The sequence below is a fragment of the Lepisosteus oculatus genome, chromosome 21, assembly GCF_040954835.1.
Source record: "Lepisosteus oculatus isolate fLepOcu1 chromosome 21, fLepOcu1.hap2, whole genome shotgun sequence".
In the NCBI taxonomy this organism is placed as follows: Eukaryota; Metazoa; Chordata; class Actinopteri; order Semionotiformes; family Lepisosteidae; genus Lepisosteus; species Lepisosteus oculatus.
In genome coordinates this window covers 8758696-8781130 of record NC_090716.1, presented here as the reverse complement: position 1 = coordinate 8781130, position 22435 = coordinate 8758696, and the positions used below count along the sequence as shown (strand labels likewise).

General features: G+C 34.9%; 1 protein-coding gene across 1 annotated transcript in view; it reads right to left on the bottom strand.

Annotated features, from left to right (window-relative positions):
• Positions 1 to 10616: 10616 nt before the first annotated feature.
• Positions 10617 to 22435, bottom strand: part of parvaa (parvin, alpha a) — a 28229-nt gene continuing 16410 nt past the window's right edge. Inside the window, exons 12-13 of the mRNA XM_006642508.3 lie at positions 18687 to 18759; positions 10617 to 16550 (exon numbers count right to left, since the gene is read on the bottom strand). Coding sequence (XP_006642571.1) covers positions 16474 to 16550; positions 18687 to 18759 — 150 coding nt within the window. The 3' untranslated portion in view covers positions 10617 to 16473. The remainder of the gene's footprint in view (positions 16551 to 18686; positions 18760 to 22435) is intronic.

The following is a 22435-nucleotide window of genomic DNA, read 5'->3' as shown; positions in this document are numbered from 1 at the left end:
ATAACCTTACACTCAAAGCATGTTCATGAGGCAAGGTTTATGAAGGGGCACAGTGCTATCACAGTAACAAGGAGGTGATTCTGACGGCAGCATGCATTTAAAAAATGATGAGCATCTGAAAATTTTTAAATTGCTTTTCATATGGTCAAGGTGATCCCAAATATTTCTCGTGGAGGCTTCAGCACACAAAATCTTTAGAAAATACACAAATACCCAAGAACAGCATTCATAAAAATTCTGTGCAGCCCTTGACAAAATTAATTTAGATATCCAATACCAAGCATCATTTTTATCAAGGAACAGGTCTCTGTTTTCTTAGAAGTTTCATAAATAAATTTCCCATTGTATTCAGTTTAAATTATAAATCTGTGATTGTGTGAATATTTGGGGATTTGAATATTCTCAGCAACTGTACAGTTTCAAACACAAACCTTCTAGAGAGTGTGTGTGTGTGCGCATGTGGGTGTGAAAGGGAACAGGCAGATCAGGTTTGTCAACAAATTTGGAACAGACAGCCCCTCATACACAAGATAAGCACACAGTTTAAACCAGGGGTGTAAAAGTCCATTTCACAAGGGTCTCATGATCTTTTGTGGGCACTTTATTCCCATTTGAGCTCTTAATCACTGGATTGATTAGGTGATTGAGAAATTACTTTACAAAATAAATTTAACCTTTAAAAAAAAAACTGAGACAGTTTAAACAATATGCTTCATTGAAGGCACATTTACAATTAAATGATTTTGAGGCCAGCAGAGAACCATTAAACCTGTCTAGCTACTCAAATAATTAAGTGAAGTGCCTGAGAGTCTAGGTGGGAACGGAGTCTCTACAGCGAATTAGCCTTCTAAGAAGTGAGTTTGATTTACACTTGTTTTGAACAATGCTAAGAAGCTCCAGATTTCCCCTGCTGTAGGTACTGATCAAATAAGTAGTTCAAGTAGGTAGGTGCGTCAGCAGGCGTAGGCTGCAAACGAACAAGTAAAGGTTTATTCCATGCTGAAAAGAGAAGAAACACAACATTTCGGCTGTGGAGCCTTTTTCGGGTGTCAAATAAGGATGGCTATTTAAACTGAACCACAGTCGTTATGAGAGCTGATCATTTGAACTCTGGTTTACCACAACTCCGATGTGTGCCAAGAATCTACAGAATCAATGTAATAATGCAGTAAGGGGGCAGATGTTGTCAGTTTTACTGCAAAATGCTTTGACAAACAAATGCAGCACCTGAAATAAAAATGCATTATTATCAAATATAACAGCAAGAATCACAATCTTTACAATGTATGACCAGTACACATAATACAGGATTCTGTAATGAAAGCAGTCTTTTAAACTACAAAATATAACAACCTACAATACACCAACAGATGATTGAATACATATCTGTTTATCAAGCACAGGAAACTAACTGGGTTACAGGATAGCCAGGCCTCTCCCATCTATTTTGGACAGGAAAGTAACACTGATTTCATATGCAGAAAGAGGGAATTTTTCTGGGTTGAAGGAAAGGTGGTTGTGATTTAGCAACATAGTTTAGAACCCTTGCACAAGGAAAGTAAATATGAATTCCACATTATGACACCTGATCATACCTCATTTTTGGAGTGAATACTTTTTAAGTGATATATTTTCTTGGTCCATTTGCAGTTTTTGTTTCTGTGAACAGAAACTATGTTGCCATATTCCAAGTGTTTGGTTTGGTTAGCAGCTGAAAGAGCTGCATTTAATTGTTAGTGATGAACTCCTTTTACTTTACCATTTAGAAATTCCCTGGAGGCCATAGCTTCTTCACCAGGTTTAAGCTAGCAATTTAAGCTCCTTGCCCACCCAGCTCTGGCCGTGTGTTGATTGAAAAGATCTGTTAACACCTGTAACAGTTTTATGATGATTTGGGTGAGGTGGACCTTTCTGGAATGTAAATTTGTAACCACAAACCCATAATCCCCACTCACTTCACAAACCTAGAATATTATTTTGTAAATCACTGTATAAAAGCAATCCAGTTTTGGCCAAAGCCAATTTAACTTCAACTAAATTAAAATGTTATTCTAAAATGGAAGTGATAGTGCTCTCCTTGCACAATGATACCTTTACCTTCACAAGCTAATATCTGCAATAAAATGTATTAACAATGTTCCTTATCAATATATTATTATACTATGTTAGTTCAGATGCTATTATACTAGATTTTGATAAATTATGTCTTCGCTTTTGTTTCCAGAGCCATATTTTAAAACAATCTTATTTTATTCTTGTTTTGAAATGGTCATTTCAAAAGCTGTAACAAATTACCATTAAGTAAAATAATCTTAATAATGTTCATTCTAAACCTTCAGGTAGTAACAGGTGCAGTTGAGAGACCAAGAATGAATGAATGATGCACTGAAATTGAATGCAAAGGTCTGGAAACTAAAAATAAAATCCTGCTTATGAAAAGTGAATATACAGAGAGTGATATTGTATATGGTGGGCTCCAGTTATTAAGCACTGACAGTTTATCTCCTCCAAGGAAAAAATCTTAAATTACAAAGCTCCTAAGCCAGCAGTCATAACAGCTCACAGCTTGTAAACTGTTTACCCCCAAACAACCCTCCTCCAGTTTCAGATCCCATTTAGGGCTGTAGTGTCCTGCTTTTAAACTGTTTTACAGCTGGGTGGGGCTGCTGCACAAAGCAACAAGAGATGCCCTGGGGGTCATTCAGTTAAACACTAGTGAGCATGAAATCTGACACCTGACTATCTCGCCCAGCACTGCACTGAGCAGTGGGCTGCACTGCCTCCCTCAGGTGATGTGAAGACTGGAGTCATTTCACAATATATCAGTCCTTGCATGTCTGGCTGGTTTCCTTCTCTTTAATACTTTCACATTGTGCGTCAGCAGTGCCATGAAAATCGCCAAGTTCGAGATTGCACCATCAAGAAAACCTTCAAAGCTAATTGGCTCCACAGATGAAGTTGCTTAAAGTTTGCCAAGCAGCTCCACACGTTTAAAGGTGTCTATACCTAAAGATGTACAAAATCTACAAAAAGATCATGTCATTTTCCACCTACATAATCACTGCTTGGGAGTGTTTATCTTGGAAAGTTTTCTGAATTTGTAAAACATGAACTTAGACTTTTGCCATGAAGCTGAAAGATTGAAAGTCAGTTTGCAGGAAGGGATACCAGAACACCCCAAAGGCAAGAGTTTGATGGAGGGAAGAAGATTAATTTACACTGAACCGAACCCTCAACAGAAATTTCCCACAGGGCCTTTACCAATTCACGGCCTTCTAATAATCCCCATCTATGAATGACTTCATCACTCTGTCCTCCTCCCCACTGATAGCTGGTGTGTGGTCAGTGTACTGGTGCACTTTGTCTGCTGTCACATCATTTAGTTGGGGGCTACACATTGGTGATGGTGGAGGGGAGTCCCCCTTACCTGTAATGTTGAGTGTCCAGTGTTGCACCACACTATGTTGATTTAGGTTTTTGTATCCATGATTGTATCACATATACTGTACTACAATACTTTAAGAAATCAGGAATTTCAAGTCCATTAATCATTTAGTTCTTGAGTGCCTGATTGTTTACACGATTGTGCTAAATTCTTCTGTCAAGTGGTCTACCATCCCATTCATGGAATAGTCCTTTCTTGCACCCTGTATTACCTTCTGTTTTAGGTGTACTGCCAGCTGGGCCCTGTGGCCACCAGTGGTAATCTGCTGCCTGTAACTAAAGAGCTTGCTGGTTTAGACGTTTTTATGCACTTTGTAACCGAAAGGTTGACTTCCACCGATTTCCATAGGTCTTTCCTAGGCTGAAGAGAAAAAAACAAAACAAAAATTCAACAAAAATTGTACAAAAATTCTAATTAAAACAATAAATCAAAAGGCATCATAAGTTCAGCCCTGTAACAATTTTCCTGCCAAATGATAAAGTGACTCTATGCTCACATAGAGTAAGAGATTTTTTGCAGCTACTGTATGTAATTAGATTGCTGGTAGTGAAGATCCCGGCAGAACTGAGCAGCTGATCTTTGCAGGCTAATAAAGAGCTGAGCTTTACTCTTCCGTGTGCTGGCAGTGAAAAACTGGCCACCCCTTACTTTGCCTCATCACCTCACAGTGACCCTTGCGTTCTGAGTCTGAATGGACAGTCAAGCTACTGCAGCTTCTGAGGGTAACTGGCCATTAGTGAGGGTGTGAAACCTCTAAAAATCTATACTCACATATAGATTTTTAGACAAGGTGAATAAAAGGTGATAACTCAGAATAATCGAGGATACAGCGCAATGTTCAGTTATACTTAATTTTAAGGGGCACAAATAAACCTCTACAAGCAAATAACATAGTACTAAACACTGACATAACCCATGATAATTATGTTATAAATGACAAATATTGTACTTCAGTTAATAACCATCCAATTCATCAGTAATAACTGATCACTTCACATAAGGATATTGGTTCTGTATTAATATTCTCTTTATAAATTACATGTTACAAGGGATTCATGCTGGAATACACACATTCTGTAGTGTTACCCAATATTCTCCTACTTCACATTTAGAAAGGTACATCTCGAAACCTGAATTGTTAGGGCATGTTGAATCTCGCATCATGGATATGACTGAATGGTGTTCTTGTTCTTCATCTTGTGTCCTTATGAGAAAGAGAGTTTTTTTTCCCCGAAGCATGCACAAGCAATGGCTCTTTCCACTGCAATAATGGGAGTTAACCTTTGTACCGATCCCCCCAAGAAACTGGCAAGTGAGCAGGTGTTTCATGGGCTGACGGATGGCAGGTAAGGAATACACTTCCATATCCAATACATTCATTAGTGTTTTAAAACAATACTCATAACAGTCAGGATACAGAGTCATGGTTTCTTTGACACTGTGTCTTAACCTTTTATGAGCATTTAAAACACAGGGATAGAAGATTAAGTGACCAATAATTTCTGCTTTATTTACCGCAAGGTGACAGCTGCCTGTTTTTATCCACTATCTGCATGCAGCATATTCAGATACATCTTGAGTTTTCCATCAAATGACTAATCTGACCCCATACTAAATATTTTGCAACATGACAGATATATACTGTAATTGAAAATGTTGCAACCTGGAAATAAAAACGTTTCAGCTCCTTATTGCTTCTTATCACCATGAATGAACCACATTCTATGTGAAGGTTGTGAAATGTTCAGCAAATTAGAAGACTGCTGTTTTCTTCAAGAGGTACAAAATCAGCTCATACTTAGTACTTGTAAATTGCCATGAAATGTGCCTTCTGTGCAGGGTTTAAATTTAAAACACCTGCATCCGGTTAAATATATACAATAACCGGACAGACCACAATATGGATTATGTTCAATTCATTTGATAAATGAAAACCTGCTTGCTGCCCTAATTTAATAACCTAATAACATAATATTTTTTAAAGTACCCTTGCAGACATTTAATGCTATTTTAACTTTATCTTGCAAGTCATTTGCCACTGAGTGAATTATACAGAACCTAATCAAAATGTAATAGTGTGTAATTAATTTTAGCTAGATTTGATAAAGGTTCAGCATTTGCAAATGGATGTTTAATGTGTCACCGGTTGCCATCTAGTGCTCATCCAGAAGTACTGTTTTTGTTGTTTGCAGTTTGTAAACTGAACTGCATAGCTACTGTCCGTTAAGGGATCGCAGTGCAACAATTTATTTTCCAAAGAGTACGACAGGTCGGAGGAATATTTGTCTTACTTTAAATGCCATTCAGGGTAACTAGAGTAATATTTCTTTAAACTGTTGGTAATGTAAAGAAAGAGAAGGAAAAATAAACTATATATAGTGTTAATATACAGTATATAGGTATAAACAAGAAGCATTATTTTAAGAACACTTGATAACAGATTCAGGACTTTTTTATCCTACCCTGTACCAAATGTTGTTGTTTAAAAATATTGTGTACTATTAAAAAAAGAAAACAAACCTTACCATCCCTGGATGTCTACGACCAGTCTATGTGTAATTTATTTAGACAATAAAAGAGTAATTTTAGAGGACCTTCAAAGACATGAAAGCTAGAATGGTAATTATAATCCATTCTTTTGGAATCCCTATGAAAGAAGACGAACCACTGGACCCAATGGAAAAACACATCAGAATGATCATAAGAAAAGCACAAACATGTGGGGTTTTGTTTCCTCAAGCGGAATGGGTGAACTTAATACAATAAGAGGTGTCATGAATAAGTATGTTTCAAAGCATATTTTCATAATATTGCAAAGGTCTAGATGTGTAACTAGCTCTGTTGCTTTATCAAAACACACTTTAAAAGAACCGGAATATTTTTTTTTGCCAAAGCACTCAATACAGAAGGTATGTTGAATTAACATAATAAGCCTTTCAAATCTGCACAGAAGGCCATATATTTAAGTGCCTTTTTAAAAAAAGATCTGTCTGAAAGAAGCATTGGATGTTTTTAAATATTGTCACTCAGAAAATAAATGGTTTTATTTTACTTACCCTCTTGATGGTTAGAATATTGTTTCATCAAAGAAATTAGAGTGTGGTATAACTGGAGAGTGGCACAGGATTGTTTCCTTGTGTTGTCTGAAAGATGTCCTATAGAATAATGTTTTTAATTGGTCCTTAGTCATCTGTTATTAAGAACCCTGAATGGCATTTACTAGAAAAGCAAAGACTGGGGGAGACCATTGCTATTGTCATATAGTAGAGGTGTTGAACCTGGACAACACAATGATAGCACCAACCTGCTTAAGAACCACAAGGAGTTCACTTCTCTTTGGTATATAGAACTATGCGTTCCTTTAAATAATATTATCAGATCTTTTGAGTTCTCTTATTTTTACATGATGATAAAATCCTAATAACCTATAATAATCAGCTTGTTCATGGAAAAATTAGTCATTAATCATGCACAGGTCTTACACGTTTATCAATTGCCTGCTCAAAATATCCAGTTGTCACCAAAGAGGATTCAGCGAAAGTAATGTATCTGGGTTTGGACACATTGGATTAACATTCACTTGAGTATTCATTAGCGTCATCGATTGCTCAAGACGTTCACTTTCCAAAAAAGCTTGGTGATGATCCAGAAAAGGTGAGAAACCTTAAATGAATATTATGTTGCTTAGGTAGTTGGTGATTTTTTTAAAGTGCTGTTTATTTTAGTTAATGCCAAAATATCTTAATATCAAATCTCTTTGAGCAAGATTTTATATTTTATATATAGAAGATACAAACTTAGCAGGAGTTTTGCCTTTTGAAACAGTAGATAAAAAAGAAAAAGGTGTGGACAAATAGGAATAATTAAAATGTAGTTATAGGTTATAACGTATGTTCTTTCTGTGCAGGAACAAATAATAAAACAATAAAATCTGAAATAGAACATATGGGCATGCTCTATGTGAGATATAAATCCAAGAACCTTCCATGGTTAGCTAGCCTGAATGAATATGAGTCACTCTTGCCTCTTTTCATTTTTCAAATGCACAAACTGGAGAAACCGGAGAAGAGAGAAGCTCATAAAGGGAACTTAAAGACTGAAAGAATTGAAATAGCTTTTCTGCTGTTTGCGTTTCAATCTGTAGCTTTCCAACATTCCAACCTCCTAAATATTTGATTGACATATTTGGTGATATATTTCAGGCTAGTCTAATTCAGTTAATTTACAGAGGCCTGTAGTGCCAAAAAGGGTCAGAATTTTGTAGAATTTCGTCAACATGTCCACTGGCAGTCAGCCCAAGCTCTACAAAACATGAGAAAGCTTTGGTAGCACAATTCAGGTGTGTACTGCAGTTCAGAGGTTCATGGAAATGATAGCCATTTTGTGATAACAATTCATCCAGTTTTTCAACTGGAAGCTTGAAGGTTAAACAATATCACACTTTATCTCTTGGGCAAAGTGTCTATTTTCATCTTTGTCACAAAGAAAATTAATAACCACCCCCAAAGAACCTTACTCAATCTATACTATTTAATGTGATATAGTGATTCCTGAACCATGGATTTCTATTTCAGATGCGTGTTCATCTCAGAAAAAAAAATTCTAAATATGAATTTCTTAAAATTTAAGTGTTGATCATTAAAACAAATAATCCGTACATAAATTACAGGATTTTTCTTTTCAGTGAGCCAGGAATCAAAGCTTTATATTTTTTACTGTTTTCAGGGATTATAAATAAGGTCTAAAGCTGGTTTCTTTTTGGTGAAGTATCGGTATGCATTTCTTTTTTCCAAAGCCCAATTTCCTCAATTGTATGAAACCAAGAATAAACAACTCCAGAAGAGAAATGTTTCCAGTAGAAGCTTTTGTTGAGTTTTTGATGTTAAAAATGTTTGCGTACTACACTCTTGTCTCTTTAATTTATATCGGTAATGCAGTGTTTGAAGTTACAGATGAATGCCCCCCTCCTTTGATGTTCTTTCCTATTCTTAGTAGCTTGTCAAAATCACATATTTAAAAGGAAAAAGGTGGATTACATGATAGAACTGAAAGATGGACACTGGATTTAGCAAAGGCTTCTTTTCAGTGGTATTGTTTACAGGCAGTGAAGAAGCCGGGTACAGATATTGCATACCACGTATTGTGGTACATAGAGATGACTGCTTATCTTCATCAACATTCACCCCAATATCAAAGGAAAAACAACAGTCTCACTGGGTTATTATTCAAATTCAAACATAAGAACACATGTATGGCAACAATAATACCTGAATTTCTGCTGTTTTTATGGGGTTTGAATCATATGGGATACTATGGACAAATCTACAAAAACCAGAAAGAATAGGAATACATAAATTGAGCATTTTTCTTTTCTAAAATAGTTTTAAATAATATAATATGATTTTCAATTATTACATTAATTATATTAATATATCTACTATTTTGTAGGAGGTGTGAATCCATGAACACAGTTTGTGCTCACCTACACTTCCCAATAAAAAGAAATTGGATGCAGATTGTGTGATGCGGATCACAATCTGAACAGAAAGTTTAAGAGCTCAAGAGAGGTGGTGGATACTGCAGACCTGCTATTCCTAATAAGAATTCGTTTCATTTATATATCACTTTTCATACCAAAGGATCCCAAAACACTCCACATCATTGAGGGAACCTACTTAATCCACCTAGGATTAGGGACAGCACCTGCCTACGTGGAATATGACATTCTATCAAGCCAGCAGCCATATCACCCTGCAACTCACAACTGGCAGCCCACTGAAGCTAAGCAGGTATGAGCCTGGTCAGTACCTGGATGAGAGACCTCCTGGAAAAACTAAGGTTGCTGCTGCAAGATGTGTTAGTGGGGCCAGCAGGGGGTGCTCACCCTGTGGTCCATGTGGGTCCTAATGCCCCAGTATAGTGATGGGGACACTATACTGTAAACAGGCGCCGTCCTTCGGATGAGACGTAAAACCGAGGTCCTGACTCTCTGTGGTCATTAAAAATCCCAGGGTGTTTCTCGAAAAGAGTAGGGGTGTAACCCCGGCGTCCTGGCCAAATTTCCCATTGGCCCTTACCTATCATGGCCTCCTAATAATCACCATCTATGAATTGGCTACATTACTCTCGTCTCCACTGATAGCTGATGTGTGGTGAGCATTCTGGCGCACCATGGCTGCCGTCGCATCATCCAGGTGGATGCTGCACATTGGTGGTGGATGGGAGTCCCCATTACCTGTAAAGAGCTTTGAGTGGAGTGTCCAGAAAAGCTCTATATAAATGTAAGCAATTATTATTATGGCCATTATGTGCCAGAAGCCCCACTACAAAGCAGAACTTGTGGAGAGGAGATACTACTTGAATCAATTTACGGGAGGAGTTCAGGGAAGCCCAAAGTGAAAATCAGCCTGAACACCACTACTCATACACAGATCGTCTTGGGATCCAGACCAGACCTGGACTTTGGTTCAACCTCTTATGCAAAAGAGAGAGAGAACTTTCTACAGAACATTGTCCCTGGTCTCCACAGTGGAGTATTTTGGAAATTCTGGTACGGAATGAAAACTGCCACCCACTAGTCCAGCAATTCTACTTACAGGAGAAACCTGGTTTTCCTTGGAGATATTGCGTCACATCAGCAATCGGTCCCAGATCCAGTCACATTCTTGCTTAGCTTTGAAATACAAAGTGGTGACACAGCTGTTGAATTTAAGAAATTTGTAGCAGATTTCATTAACTTAAAAATGACAAGATAGTTCTTTAAGAGATTAATTTAGTACAGTCTACTAATAAATTCTGCTTTCTAATAAAGGGGGCCACAATTTAAAGTAAAGTATATACAGTATATTACAATTCAAACTATCTTCAAAATAGAGCCCATTTGGTTTCACACAAACAGAAACATGTACAGTACTTGTCTTACGTGGTCACCCTTCAGGAAGATTGAGGGACCTATTGTACTATGCTTCTGAAGCACACATGGTCTTCAAGACTATAGTTTGAGAATCAAAGAAGGCAACTTCTGCACATGAAGATCTACAGTATGTGTAATATACTCACCATTTTGTGTAATCAATGGAAAAGATTTCTGTTAATCCTTGGAGACCCAAAACGAGTAGAACAGTATATAAACGTACAAGGTTCCCATTATAATACACCAGTACCATAAGCATATTTTATAAATATATTTTATTTAACTGAACAGTGTTTAAAACAAACTTAAATACATTTCATTTCTGTATATAAGCTCAACAAAGAAAAGATTTCCAGAAAGGAAACGGTGTGTACTTAATAGAAAGCATAAACATTTGGGGAGTGGAGTGTGGACCAAGAAGAATGCCAAGAAAAATATTGAATACACATTTATGTTTCTTTGGAATCTATAAACAATACAGAAAAACAAAACATACTTTGTACATTATTGCAGATACGAGCTTTTATAGTTATTAAAAAACATGCTGGGGCAAACTATAACAGAAACCGAGAAGCATATTAAAATAGCATTAAACCCTGTTTAAGCAGGAACAGTGATTTTCATGTCATTTTTGAAAGCCTTTCTGTAAAACAGGCAATGGACTTGGAAACACCAAAAATATTTGTACCAGCAGAGCTACATATCAAGTTGACCTCAACAGCATTTCTTCTCTATCTTTCTCTCCATTTATGCACAGTTATACAGAAAATACTAACCAAAAATATAACAAAATATAAAATATAACAAAATTGTTAATTGCTCTTTCAAGGAAAAAAATACAACCAAGATACAAGGCTTTTTCAACCAAAGAAACAATGAATAATAACTCATTAATACAGGGCAGTGTGAAAAAAACACAACACTTCAGTAAAGCAATTTCCTGAAAATCTAACTAATGCATTTTCCACATGCAACTGCAAATATCCAAAAATGATAACTTCATAAAACACTAAAGTGGGCATGTTTAAAAAAAAGTGACAAATAATACATTACTTTAATATATGATATAAAATATTTTGGCAATTAAATGGTTGTTAAAATGAAAGGTAAGATGATAAGAGTGGTCATGTACCAGGTATTTAGTATTTGGAAATTAAAAGACAGTATTTTACATTGGTTGAAAATAAGTTAAAGAGCAAATTTGAAATGTTTAAGACATCAATATCACCTAAAACCCAAAATAATGGTTTTGGGAAGGCACAGAGAACTGGATATTTTCAGTTTTCTGTTGGTAATTCTTAATACATTTCTTGATCAAGGAAAGACCCAAGAGCATGAAAAATATATCTTAAATTCACTTCTTGACCATGACTTATGTAAGGGCTAGAAAGTAAATTCAATGTGTTTGTTAAGGATACTGAGTGAGCCTTTATCCTTGATCTCCGTTTAAGAGAGAATTGCTTATTGTTAATCACTGAAACAAAATCGGTCAGTTTTCACATCTGTCAATACAATATTCTTCAACAAGTATGTCAATTAAAAGCCAAGGCAATCTAAAGGCTATGTGAAGCGTGATTCCATTCTAAAAGTAACCTTCAGATGACTTATGAGTGCATGGGCACTGCTAAAGCTAATGACAGTTATCAGAATAAATATTTATTACTGACCAAGTAGATGACAGTTTCTTTCACCACTTGTTTACATCAGGAATAATGATGATCATGCAGCTGCTCTTTAAAGCTTCTTAAAAACCAATCATATTAAAATGATCATACATATGATAAACACAGATAAAGCCACAGTATAAGTGCCATTAACTTTTAGAAAGGGTCAGCAAACAAAACTGCTTAAGTAAAAGAAAATGCATAGTTCTCACACTGCATAAACAAGGGCAAAATGTAAACCATGCAGGAAAGACAACACAGCAGGTGTTAAAACAGTTCCTCTTTTAAATTGCACAGTTCAACTTCATTAGGGCTATTAAATCAGCTGATGAAATGTAGGGAATTAAAACATATGTTTGGTCTAAAAAGGCAAGTGTCCGTAAAGACATTCTGGAAAGCTCTGTGACTGTCCAACATCCTCTTTTGCACACAATCAGTTTCTAACACCGGGCATGAGTTTTGAAAAATGTGTTGAAATTAAAAGGCACCAAGATGGTAAGTAGAAATATTTTACAAAATGTAATGAGTTTATATTTATATTTATTGGCAAATAGCCCCACCTTTCTTCCTGTTTTGTAAAATGAACAATAACTCCTGCCCTCAATGCTTACAGAGAATGCACTTCCTAATAAGAAGGACCCATTTGAAGTCATCACTCCAAGTTTAGTATAATATACATAATATACGGGGAATGAGCAAGAAATGCTAGAGTAATTTCAGGATAATGGTGGCTCTTTCCTTTTCAGGATACCTTAACCCAGATTCTCAATAACACAGGTGTTCTTTTCTGTAATTTTCGCTATCCTAGGAAGCTTATATGAAGACACTGAAAGCTCTTAATCCTGAAGGTTTAGTGATAATAGCTTTCCAGATAATGCAGCTGAACAATGGGCTGAAAGGTATTGTTACAACCCACTTAAGTGAACACACTTACAAAGACTTAATAGAAATAGTGAAAAATGTCACAAATACTGTACTATTTTTCATGATTCGTCATGTCTGCTATTGTGCAGAAGGCAGAATCTAGGTCTACTGTAAGCCAGTCTTCTACATTTTAACATTACTAGGTAAAGCACAACAGTCCTCTAACAAACAGTATGACTTAGTTCTGGATATCTCCTCTTTTAAATTATACAATTCAAAAGCAAGGAACATTGATGATAAATGGAATCTTAAGAAATAACACCCCTGTTGATTTTGGCACTACTGACAACATTACATTCGTTTGGAAACACAGCTTCCCTCGTTGTACAGCATTAGTTCAAATGCTTAACCTGAAGAAACAAAAGACAGGTTTGGTTCTTCTCACCTACAGTATACGTGGTACAGAAACAAAGTCATATTTCTACCAAATGCTTTATGTGGAATTCATAGTTGACAAAAATGAATTCATGGATCACTGTTATTTTACCTTTATTTAAAAAGAAAATTTGACCTGTGAATTTATAGCCAGCCAATAAACAGGCTAGAGGTCTGAATTTATGTCACATTTAAACTGATACTCAAAAACGTAAATTAAAGATTGAGAACATAACATCATAAACAAAGACTGGATCACCGACATCATCATGGGACTAATAGAACAACAGCATTCTTTCGAAAACCAATTAAGCCACGCTGTGGAATTTTCACTGTGGAAAAACAGAAATTGACAACATTACATTCCCTTCGCCGTTAGACACATTATTTTTGGGAGACTTTGATAGACATCCCTTTTCTTTTTAGGTTAAACACATGAAAGCCTATAAAAGCAAGCAAAATATGTTCCCATATATTTTTCCCCACAATTGTTCTATAGATTTTCAATAAGCATTCAAATTTTTTAAAAAAGGTAACTAGTGATTAAGACAAAAATTACACTAATTCAATGGATGACAAATGAACACAAATCCAAAGAATGGGCAGTGCTGTGCAAGGCACAAAAGACCTGCTCTTTAACTATTGCAATAAAATGAACTATTACTGTGACCTTCAAATTAAAAAATACAAGGGAAGGTTTTTTTTTTTTATAAACACCCACGCAGCAGATACTTCAAAAAATAGCTCTCCATCTGCTGTTCTTGATTTATAGTGTGTGCCTACTCTCTACCCTTGGAAGCTTAAGGCCTGGAAATTTTATTTAGCCTTTTTGCTCAAACTAATAAAACTTCTCTTTAAATTAATAACTACGTTTGTTGTAACTAAGTTATAACAAAGTACTTTATTCCAGGGCAACTTGAGGGAAATGTATTAGAATCAATCTGTGCAGGGAAAGAATTATAACAGCACATCATTTGATCAAGTTAAAAATGTGAAACCTCATTTAGTATTACTAAAACAGCAATTATGTTACAGAGAACTTAAAATGACTGTGCAATCTGATTATGTGAGCATTCCTATACTGCTCTGTCTTGAACGAAAGTGTTTCTCCACTTTCTTAAACTTGTTTTCTTCCAAACACACAGAAGCAAGACTTTTGATTATTCACACAATGAATCTAATTTTTCTGTTATGCCATCTGATATATCATGTACTTAAAACCCCTACAGAGTGCAAATATATACAGATATATTTGCCAGACAGGAAATTTGCCAATCTGCAATTACAAGTTTTCACTGCTATCTTGCAAGCTAGATTTAATGCACTAATTCTTCTATTTACTTAGGAACCTATTTTTCTTAAGCAAAGATAACTACTTTTGAGCAAGAAATTGCTTTATATTATGGTTTCATTAATTTGCATATAAATTTAAATTAAAAAATTAAACTACAGGAATAGTTAAGGATTTACCACACAGAAATGGCATTACTATAATACATAAATCAAGACAGTCGTACAAAACATTACATAATGTTTTTGTGTTACATTATGTTACATACAAACATTAGAGATTTTGTTGAGAGATGTTGAGACAGATATAAGACATGCTCTGTAAAATTATTCAAACATTCAAATGCAAAAGTCATTAATGTCAGTAACTATTTTTATAACCACAAGATTGTTTAAATGTGTTCAATCTAAGGAAAGCTCTTTACAATTGTACTTTCTTTGGAATTATATTTAATGAGCTTGCTTTGAATGATTAAATTACCATTCAGGTAACTTCTAGAAAATATGAAAATACTACACCTGCATGTAAGACAATACCTCCTTCCAAATTATTATAGTATGAGACTTTCAAGAAAACAAGACTTAACTAAAACATAAAATGTTATGTAAAATATTAAATGTTTTAGTTAGGCAAAATACAAAGAAAGATATATTTTAGTCAATCTAAACGTATAAAGGTAAGATATTATAGCACAGTAGATAAAAATAAGAGAATTGAAATTTTGTCCTGCATTAAACTAATTTCAAAATACTTTAAATGATAAGTATATTTTGATCATGAAATATACTGCAAATTATTTTAAGCAAATGCAGTGTTTTCACTTTCACCAAATACTGAACATCCAAACTTTAATTATACACTTTACTGAGGAATTCCTTAAACCCGTTTATACATTAACAGAACATACCAATAGGCAACAATTTAGCAGACAGCACTGTGGTGTTAAGTTTTAAGAGATAAAGTTGAATTTTTTGCATTTTTAATGCCTGCTAGCCTTTAAATCTTTTTTTTTACCAATACAACCAAAACACATTCAGAAACTTAAAATAAAACAAACTGCAGAATTGTATTGAGGTGCTATATAATACTACAGTAATAAACAGTACTTTGGTGTGGATGTTAGCCCAAAACTCTACCCTATCTATAATGCACTAAACTAACTCTTTAGAAGTCTTGTCCTATTCATGGATATTATTCATTTAAGCATACATTTCAAGTGAATTACGTTAAAAGGTAATTTCAAATACTAATTTTTGTTAATTTCTTCCTTGTACACTGTCTTGTACATTGTTTATGTTTTTGGTTGTTCTTCCTAGTTTGAATGTTAATTGCCATCCTAATTAAAGACGAGATAAAAAAAAAACATCTGCAAAAGTAAGTACATTAGATGATTATTGTGGAACTTGTCATTTTCAAAATAGTTCCAGGGTAGCAATGCATCTCTTATTACACTAGGTAATTTGTGGTGTTGCAACATTCGCAGCAAGGCGAATCAGAAAAGAGAATCATACAGACCACAAGGATTGTAACAGGTAAAAACACAAATCGCAAAAATCTCTTTACTACTGTTGCTTATGGAATATAACCAGTTAAACCTTTTTAACAATGTTAAGTCATATTTAGAATTGAAATTCTATTCCTAGAACCATTTATATAACTTAATTTTGACATTATTCTATACTTGAGTTCTTCACAATGGCCCCATATCCTTTTAAAAACTTGGAATTCTGCATCAGACTTCAGCTACTCTTTATGGCTGCAGTGGTATTTTTGTTTTTCACTGGGTAAGATCTGAAGGCAGGAAAAGCAGCTTCCCTCCAGCGGTAGTTGCTCTGGAAACCCAACTCCTGTCACTTCCTTTTTACTCCACATTCCTGTATTTTGTAAACAGATTATAGAGCACTCTCAGGGTTGACTTCAGGTCACAGTTCACAATATCTGTGTGGGGGGGGGGGGGGAATCACAAAGAAAAATCACAGCAACTATCAGTGAAAAGGCAAATCATCAATTCAGACTACATAAAATGCAGTACACTCTGACAAACATGAGACAGCAGAATTAGTATTTGCTCCTCTACAGGTGTGTAAACAGGTTTTCTTACAAAAAGGCCACAGGCCATCCTATTTCTTTAAAAGAGGAGAGATGCATAGTTTTACTGAAGAGAACTATGAAGAGAACTATGACCTCGATAAGCCCAGCAAACACTCAGTTGTGACGGGTTTTAAAGACACTGCATCACAGCTGAAACCTAATTAAAAGTTATTTTAAAGCCACAGTTATGACTACCACCAGCATTTGAAAAATATGCCAGTAAAAGAGAGCTCTGTAACTCCAGTCATGTACATCCCCCTACCACATATAAGCTGTTACTGTAATTAAACAACCAAGTCTTTAAATAAAAGCTAAAAAACTGCAATAGTTGAAACAGCCACCTCAAGTCATTCATTGATGCTTTAATAAAAAGTAAAAAAAAAACTTTACAGCCTGCTGCTGAACTGTGTCATGTGGTCCATGTGTTTCTTCTTAAGAGAATAAAAATGATCTAATTTCAAATTTGTAAGCACATTTTATTTTGCTTAAATGTTGTAATAATTATTACTTGTAAGTAAAATACCACTATTGTGCTAAAAAAACATCACGATGGTCAATACTCATCAAGAGAAACAAAAAACAAAAATGAAAAAAGGCACATCGTGATATGCACATATGGAACTAGAACTGATGGGAGTCTGATTGTAATAGCTAAGATCCATATTAAAATGATTCTGAAATACCACAGGCAGGACCTTACTTAAAGGTTTGGTTGTCAGATCTCATTTTACATTGCTCCTTGTATTCTGCCAACATGTGCTCATGATTTTAATATTTTTTTGTGTGCAAATGCATTTTGTTTTAAAATATCTGTTATTGTTTCCAGTAGACATTAGGGATTTTAGAAAAAAAACAGCAACCAAAGTAAAACAGATTAATACGTATGGTTGAAACACATTAACAGTGTGAATTAAGTCTGGACGTTTTCAGGAGTCTTACCCATTGTAAACCTATTTCATTATCCGGCATAAAATCTTATGAACATTGTTAAAGCCTATCAGAAATGATTAAAATTGAAGTAACGGATACATACAAAAGAGCTATGTACAATGCAAGGTCTGAATTGTAATGCTGTGCTGTAAAAGAAAATAACTACTTCTGCACTTTGTAAAAGACCTATGTAACCATCTGGAAAAAGACCAGAGGTCAGAGATCTAAATTTTTTAAACAGCCTACTATATGCTATTTGTAATATCTTTGGTTTTGCTTCAAAATACTGTTGAAACTGATAGGGTCTGGGGGTTTAACAGTGACGTAATGGTTCAATATTATTCTTAATAGCATTTAGAATCTTCATGTTTAAAATCTATCAGGATGTGTATGAGAAACAGTACAACTTAAAAAATATAAATACAGTTTTGTGTTTGGCCACCATTTTAAAGTACACTAAATTTTGTATATTCAGTATTATAAATCATAATATAACCCTTGTAATTCATATTTTATTTCCCTTCAAATCCTATGCCAAAAGGAGTGAAATAAATTTCTGAAAAGAGTATCAACTGCAACTGCAATTCTTACTGATGAACAATGACGTGAAAACCTTATTGAACTGTTTTCCTTATAATAAGGCCTGCTATTCAAAAAAAAAATATTCCTGATGCCAAGACATTGCTTTTTGGTCCATATTCTTTATAGAGTTTAAAAATAGTCTTGAGTCCTCCATTTTTATAGCAGCTGCTTTTCATAACTGAAATGGAAAAAGGGGTCACTCACTATTAGTACAAAATTTAGCAGGCATAAAGGCTTTTCCACAAGGCCTTCAACCACCCGGCAGTAAAACATTTAAAAATGTGTTGGCTATTAGAAAGAAAGAGAAAACCGTGAAAATTAATAAACCATGATGGTAAACCCAAAAAATCTTTTTCCTGTATGTCTGTTTTTATTTAATTCATATAGCCATAACCTTAAATGTGGTGTAGGTTTTACCCCCTTAGTACAAATGCTGCATGGAGTTTCATGCAAAGTTACACAACCTCCTACCTTCAGGTCTGGGTTTGGGTCTTTCCAGTCCACCATCCTGCATTAGCTCAAAGGAGAAGGACACATTATGCACCTACAGTAGAAACAAATGCACAACCCTTATGGAACAGAAATAAAGACATGGCAAAATGCTGTGAGATATCTGCAATCTAATTTGCAAAGTATGAAAAGCTGTGATGGAAAACTTATGTATTCTAGTAACTCGAGCTTAAATGCAATAACAAAACTTACACATACATGGACTTAAACTTGCATGTTTCTTATAAACTTCTTCAACAATTTTTTAAAGCACAAAACGTGGAACACTGAGCTGTAAGAGAGGTAGGTACTGCATGGAGGATATTGGAATAAAGGCTATATCCAGAGGGCTTAGCAGAATGCTTCATTGGATCCTGTGGAGACTTCTGCCTGTCCCATAAGAATGCCTTAAAGCGCCTTTCCATATGTGTGTGGTCTCATTTCACAAGTAACAAAGGACTGTTATGCTGCTTCCATACTGAATCACTCAGCAAAGAGCACTGATTTTCATAAAACTCACTTTATATACTGTGTTCATTCTATACTGCATTCAGCATGTGAACAGATTGCATCAGCACTAAAATGGATTAGCCTTATCCACTGAATCTGCATGGATAAACATTTTCTGTTACACCATGTAAAGCACATACTGCTGTGTTTGCAAGGAGCAGTTTAGTCAGTTTGGTACAGAATCTGGAATGCTAAAACACTGACTGCTTGGGAAGTGAAATAAAAAGCTCTGGGAAATTACTCTGCCTGAGTAAAGGAATAAGACCTCCTTGAGGCATGAGATAAGTTATAGCTCAGTACACCTGGAAGTGCTCTCTAAAGCAGTACTGCTAGCCTGGTTAGGGCTACCCTTATTAATCCCATCATAAACAAAATCACAAAGAGTTAATAGTTCACATAGGTACTGTATAACACTGAGCAAAGGCCAAGTATCAGGTGAAGATTAACGAGCATGAAAAATAATAAGCAACAGTCATCTGAAAACAATGAAACCATGTACTAAATACAAGAAGCAGGCATTTAATTACTTTAAGAAGATTTTATAAGTGTAATGTGGTGTCTAAGTTAATATTACCAGCAGGATGCAATATTGTACAATTGGGTTAAACAAATATTTTAACATGAAGAACAGGTGATGTAAACAATTTTCTTAAAATAGATTTGATGTGGTTTAAGCTCTCTTTCACAGAGACACAATCACACATTAAGAATTAGAGTGTTTCAATAAGTAAAGATGTTTATTTCCCTTTTGTATTTCAACAATCTTCTTTTTAAGATAAGTTTGTTTTCCACTTAAAGGAGAGCTCTACTTATGCATTTTAAAATACCTAAAAAGAATCAAAAGCTCTCAGAGACAGGGGGCATTGCTGGAGGGTCTTATGGCAGCACCTGCAGCAGACTGTAGAACAATGCAGTTCTGCTGGATCTGGAGCATGCATTAGATAAATTATTCCATGAAGGCAGGATGAGAAAATGTAATAAAAAGTCCTTAATAATGAACTGCAGCCTCTTTTGACTGTTTTAACAAAATACAGATTAATAGCCTTAAAACATAATGGTGATTGAATTTTAAAATGTCACACAGCCTTACAAAATCCCATTGTTTGCAATGAAAAAAATAAAAGCAATATAAAAAACAAAAGAGAAAAAAAAGGGAAGAAAAGGCTCAAGAAATAAATGGAAACATTTCTATGGAAACTTTAAACCTTACTTCTGATCAAAACACCAAAAAGACAAGGCTCTGGCATCCATGAGCTAAACCAAGAGGAAAACAAACAGAGAAAGACGCAGAAACCCCAAATTAAATAGCAATTAAAGTTGTTCAAAGTTGGTTGGAAGAAATGAACAAATCCATAATCTTTAATCACTTCAATCTGGGAGTTCTGCAGTCTGTACTGTATATGCACAACAAATGTACTTTAAAATCTCACGGATGTAAAAGTAAACGGTACACATGCACTTTTCTTTCTCAGCCCCCAGATGCGTTATTCTGAGCATCCCCGAATAGCTTCCCTCAAGGAATTGTTTGTGTCCATCTCCTGAGAACTTCAACCCAAAAAGTATGCCACAGGAAAACGCAATTGTTACAAACATGTGTTATTGGAAAAGAAAATACAGCATGGTGCGCTTAAAGGACAAAGGATTATGATTCACTTATATCAATAAGAAGGGGTTTGGATGCAGTAATGTTCTTTTGTAATCTGTTAAAAAAACTTGCTACTACATGCCAAAGAAAACGAATTCCATAAAAATGGGAATCATAACATTTTCCAATGTCAACCAAATGTCAATACGATGTATTCAGAAGAAGTTCTTTTTCAAATTGAGTAGGCCTTTTTCAAGATAATTCCTCCCTCTTAAACTCCAGTCCTAACATTGCAGTTCTTTGGATTTTAGAATATTAGGGTTAATCTGAGCCATCTACCAGTGTAATATTTGTGTTAAAGTTGTAACTTTCAGACTGAATTTAACTAACTTTAACTCACTCCTTGTACAATTCTCTGATGTTGTGGTTTTAAACATTACTTACTCAGTGCTGCCATATAAAAAAAAAATACTGACATGAAATAAGAGTTTCAGTTGACATGACGGCAACAGCAAAAAAATGGATACATTATTGTGTACATCTCTGATCAAGAATTCTAAATAGCTTTCTGCAAGAAACTCGGATTGTTTGTCTCCTGGGAACTTCAACCCAAAAAGTATTCCATATGAAAATGTTACAAACAACATGTTATTAAAAAAATACAGCATGGTGCATTTAAATAACAAAGGATTATGAGTCACTTATATTAATAAGAAGGAGTTTGAATGCATACAGCAATGCTCTTTTGTAATCTTTAAAAAAAACTTGCAACTACTTTCCCTAGAAAGGCAAGACTCTCACTGTCAATATTCTACATCCAGTAAAAATAAAAAATAAATTATAAAAAGGAAAAATGGATATATGTAAGAAATCACATCATTGAACATTACAAGGCCCAAAATAAATAAATTATAAAAAGGAAAAATGTATATATGTAAGAAATCACATCATTGAACATTACAAGGCCCAAAACAAGGCACATCTGTGTCCTGGGTGTGGTTGTAGGGTTTGTAGTCGAGAGACGAGACATGAAAAATGCAGTGATTATTTCAAATCATGTGGGTTTATAACAAAATAGCTCACAATTTTATTGTAAAGTGAAAAATACTATTGTTTTGTACATGTTTTTGAAACTTTTGCTACATTGTTTTCCTAACCTTATCAATAACAGATGTAAGCCTGATAAATTCTTGAACAAGTTAACTTAGTGTTAGACCTGCAACACTCCAATCTCTGGAAACAGCTCCCATCCTAATTGTGAGATGAAGTATCCCAAGTAGGGGTCCATGAATAGCATCTTTCATTTCCTTACGTACAACTGGGGAATACCACTAGGTCCCAGTAATTTATTTTTTTCAAGATGTCCTAACCCCTACAGAATCTCATTGGCAGTGTTCAAGTTCTTCGATATTCACAGAGCTCCTTCTGTAACATGGGGAATGTTAATGAAAAAAATGTAAAAATATCTGTGGGAAATATTAATTAGCATGTTTACTATTTCCATATCATCCTCTATCATTAACCCCTGTGAAATCTATTTACTTCATCTTTTACAGTTCTTTATTACTGTAACACTGAAAAAAAACACTGAAAGATTTTTTGGGAGTAACTCTGACCATAACAACAAGTGCAGGTT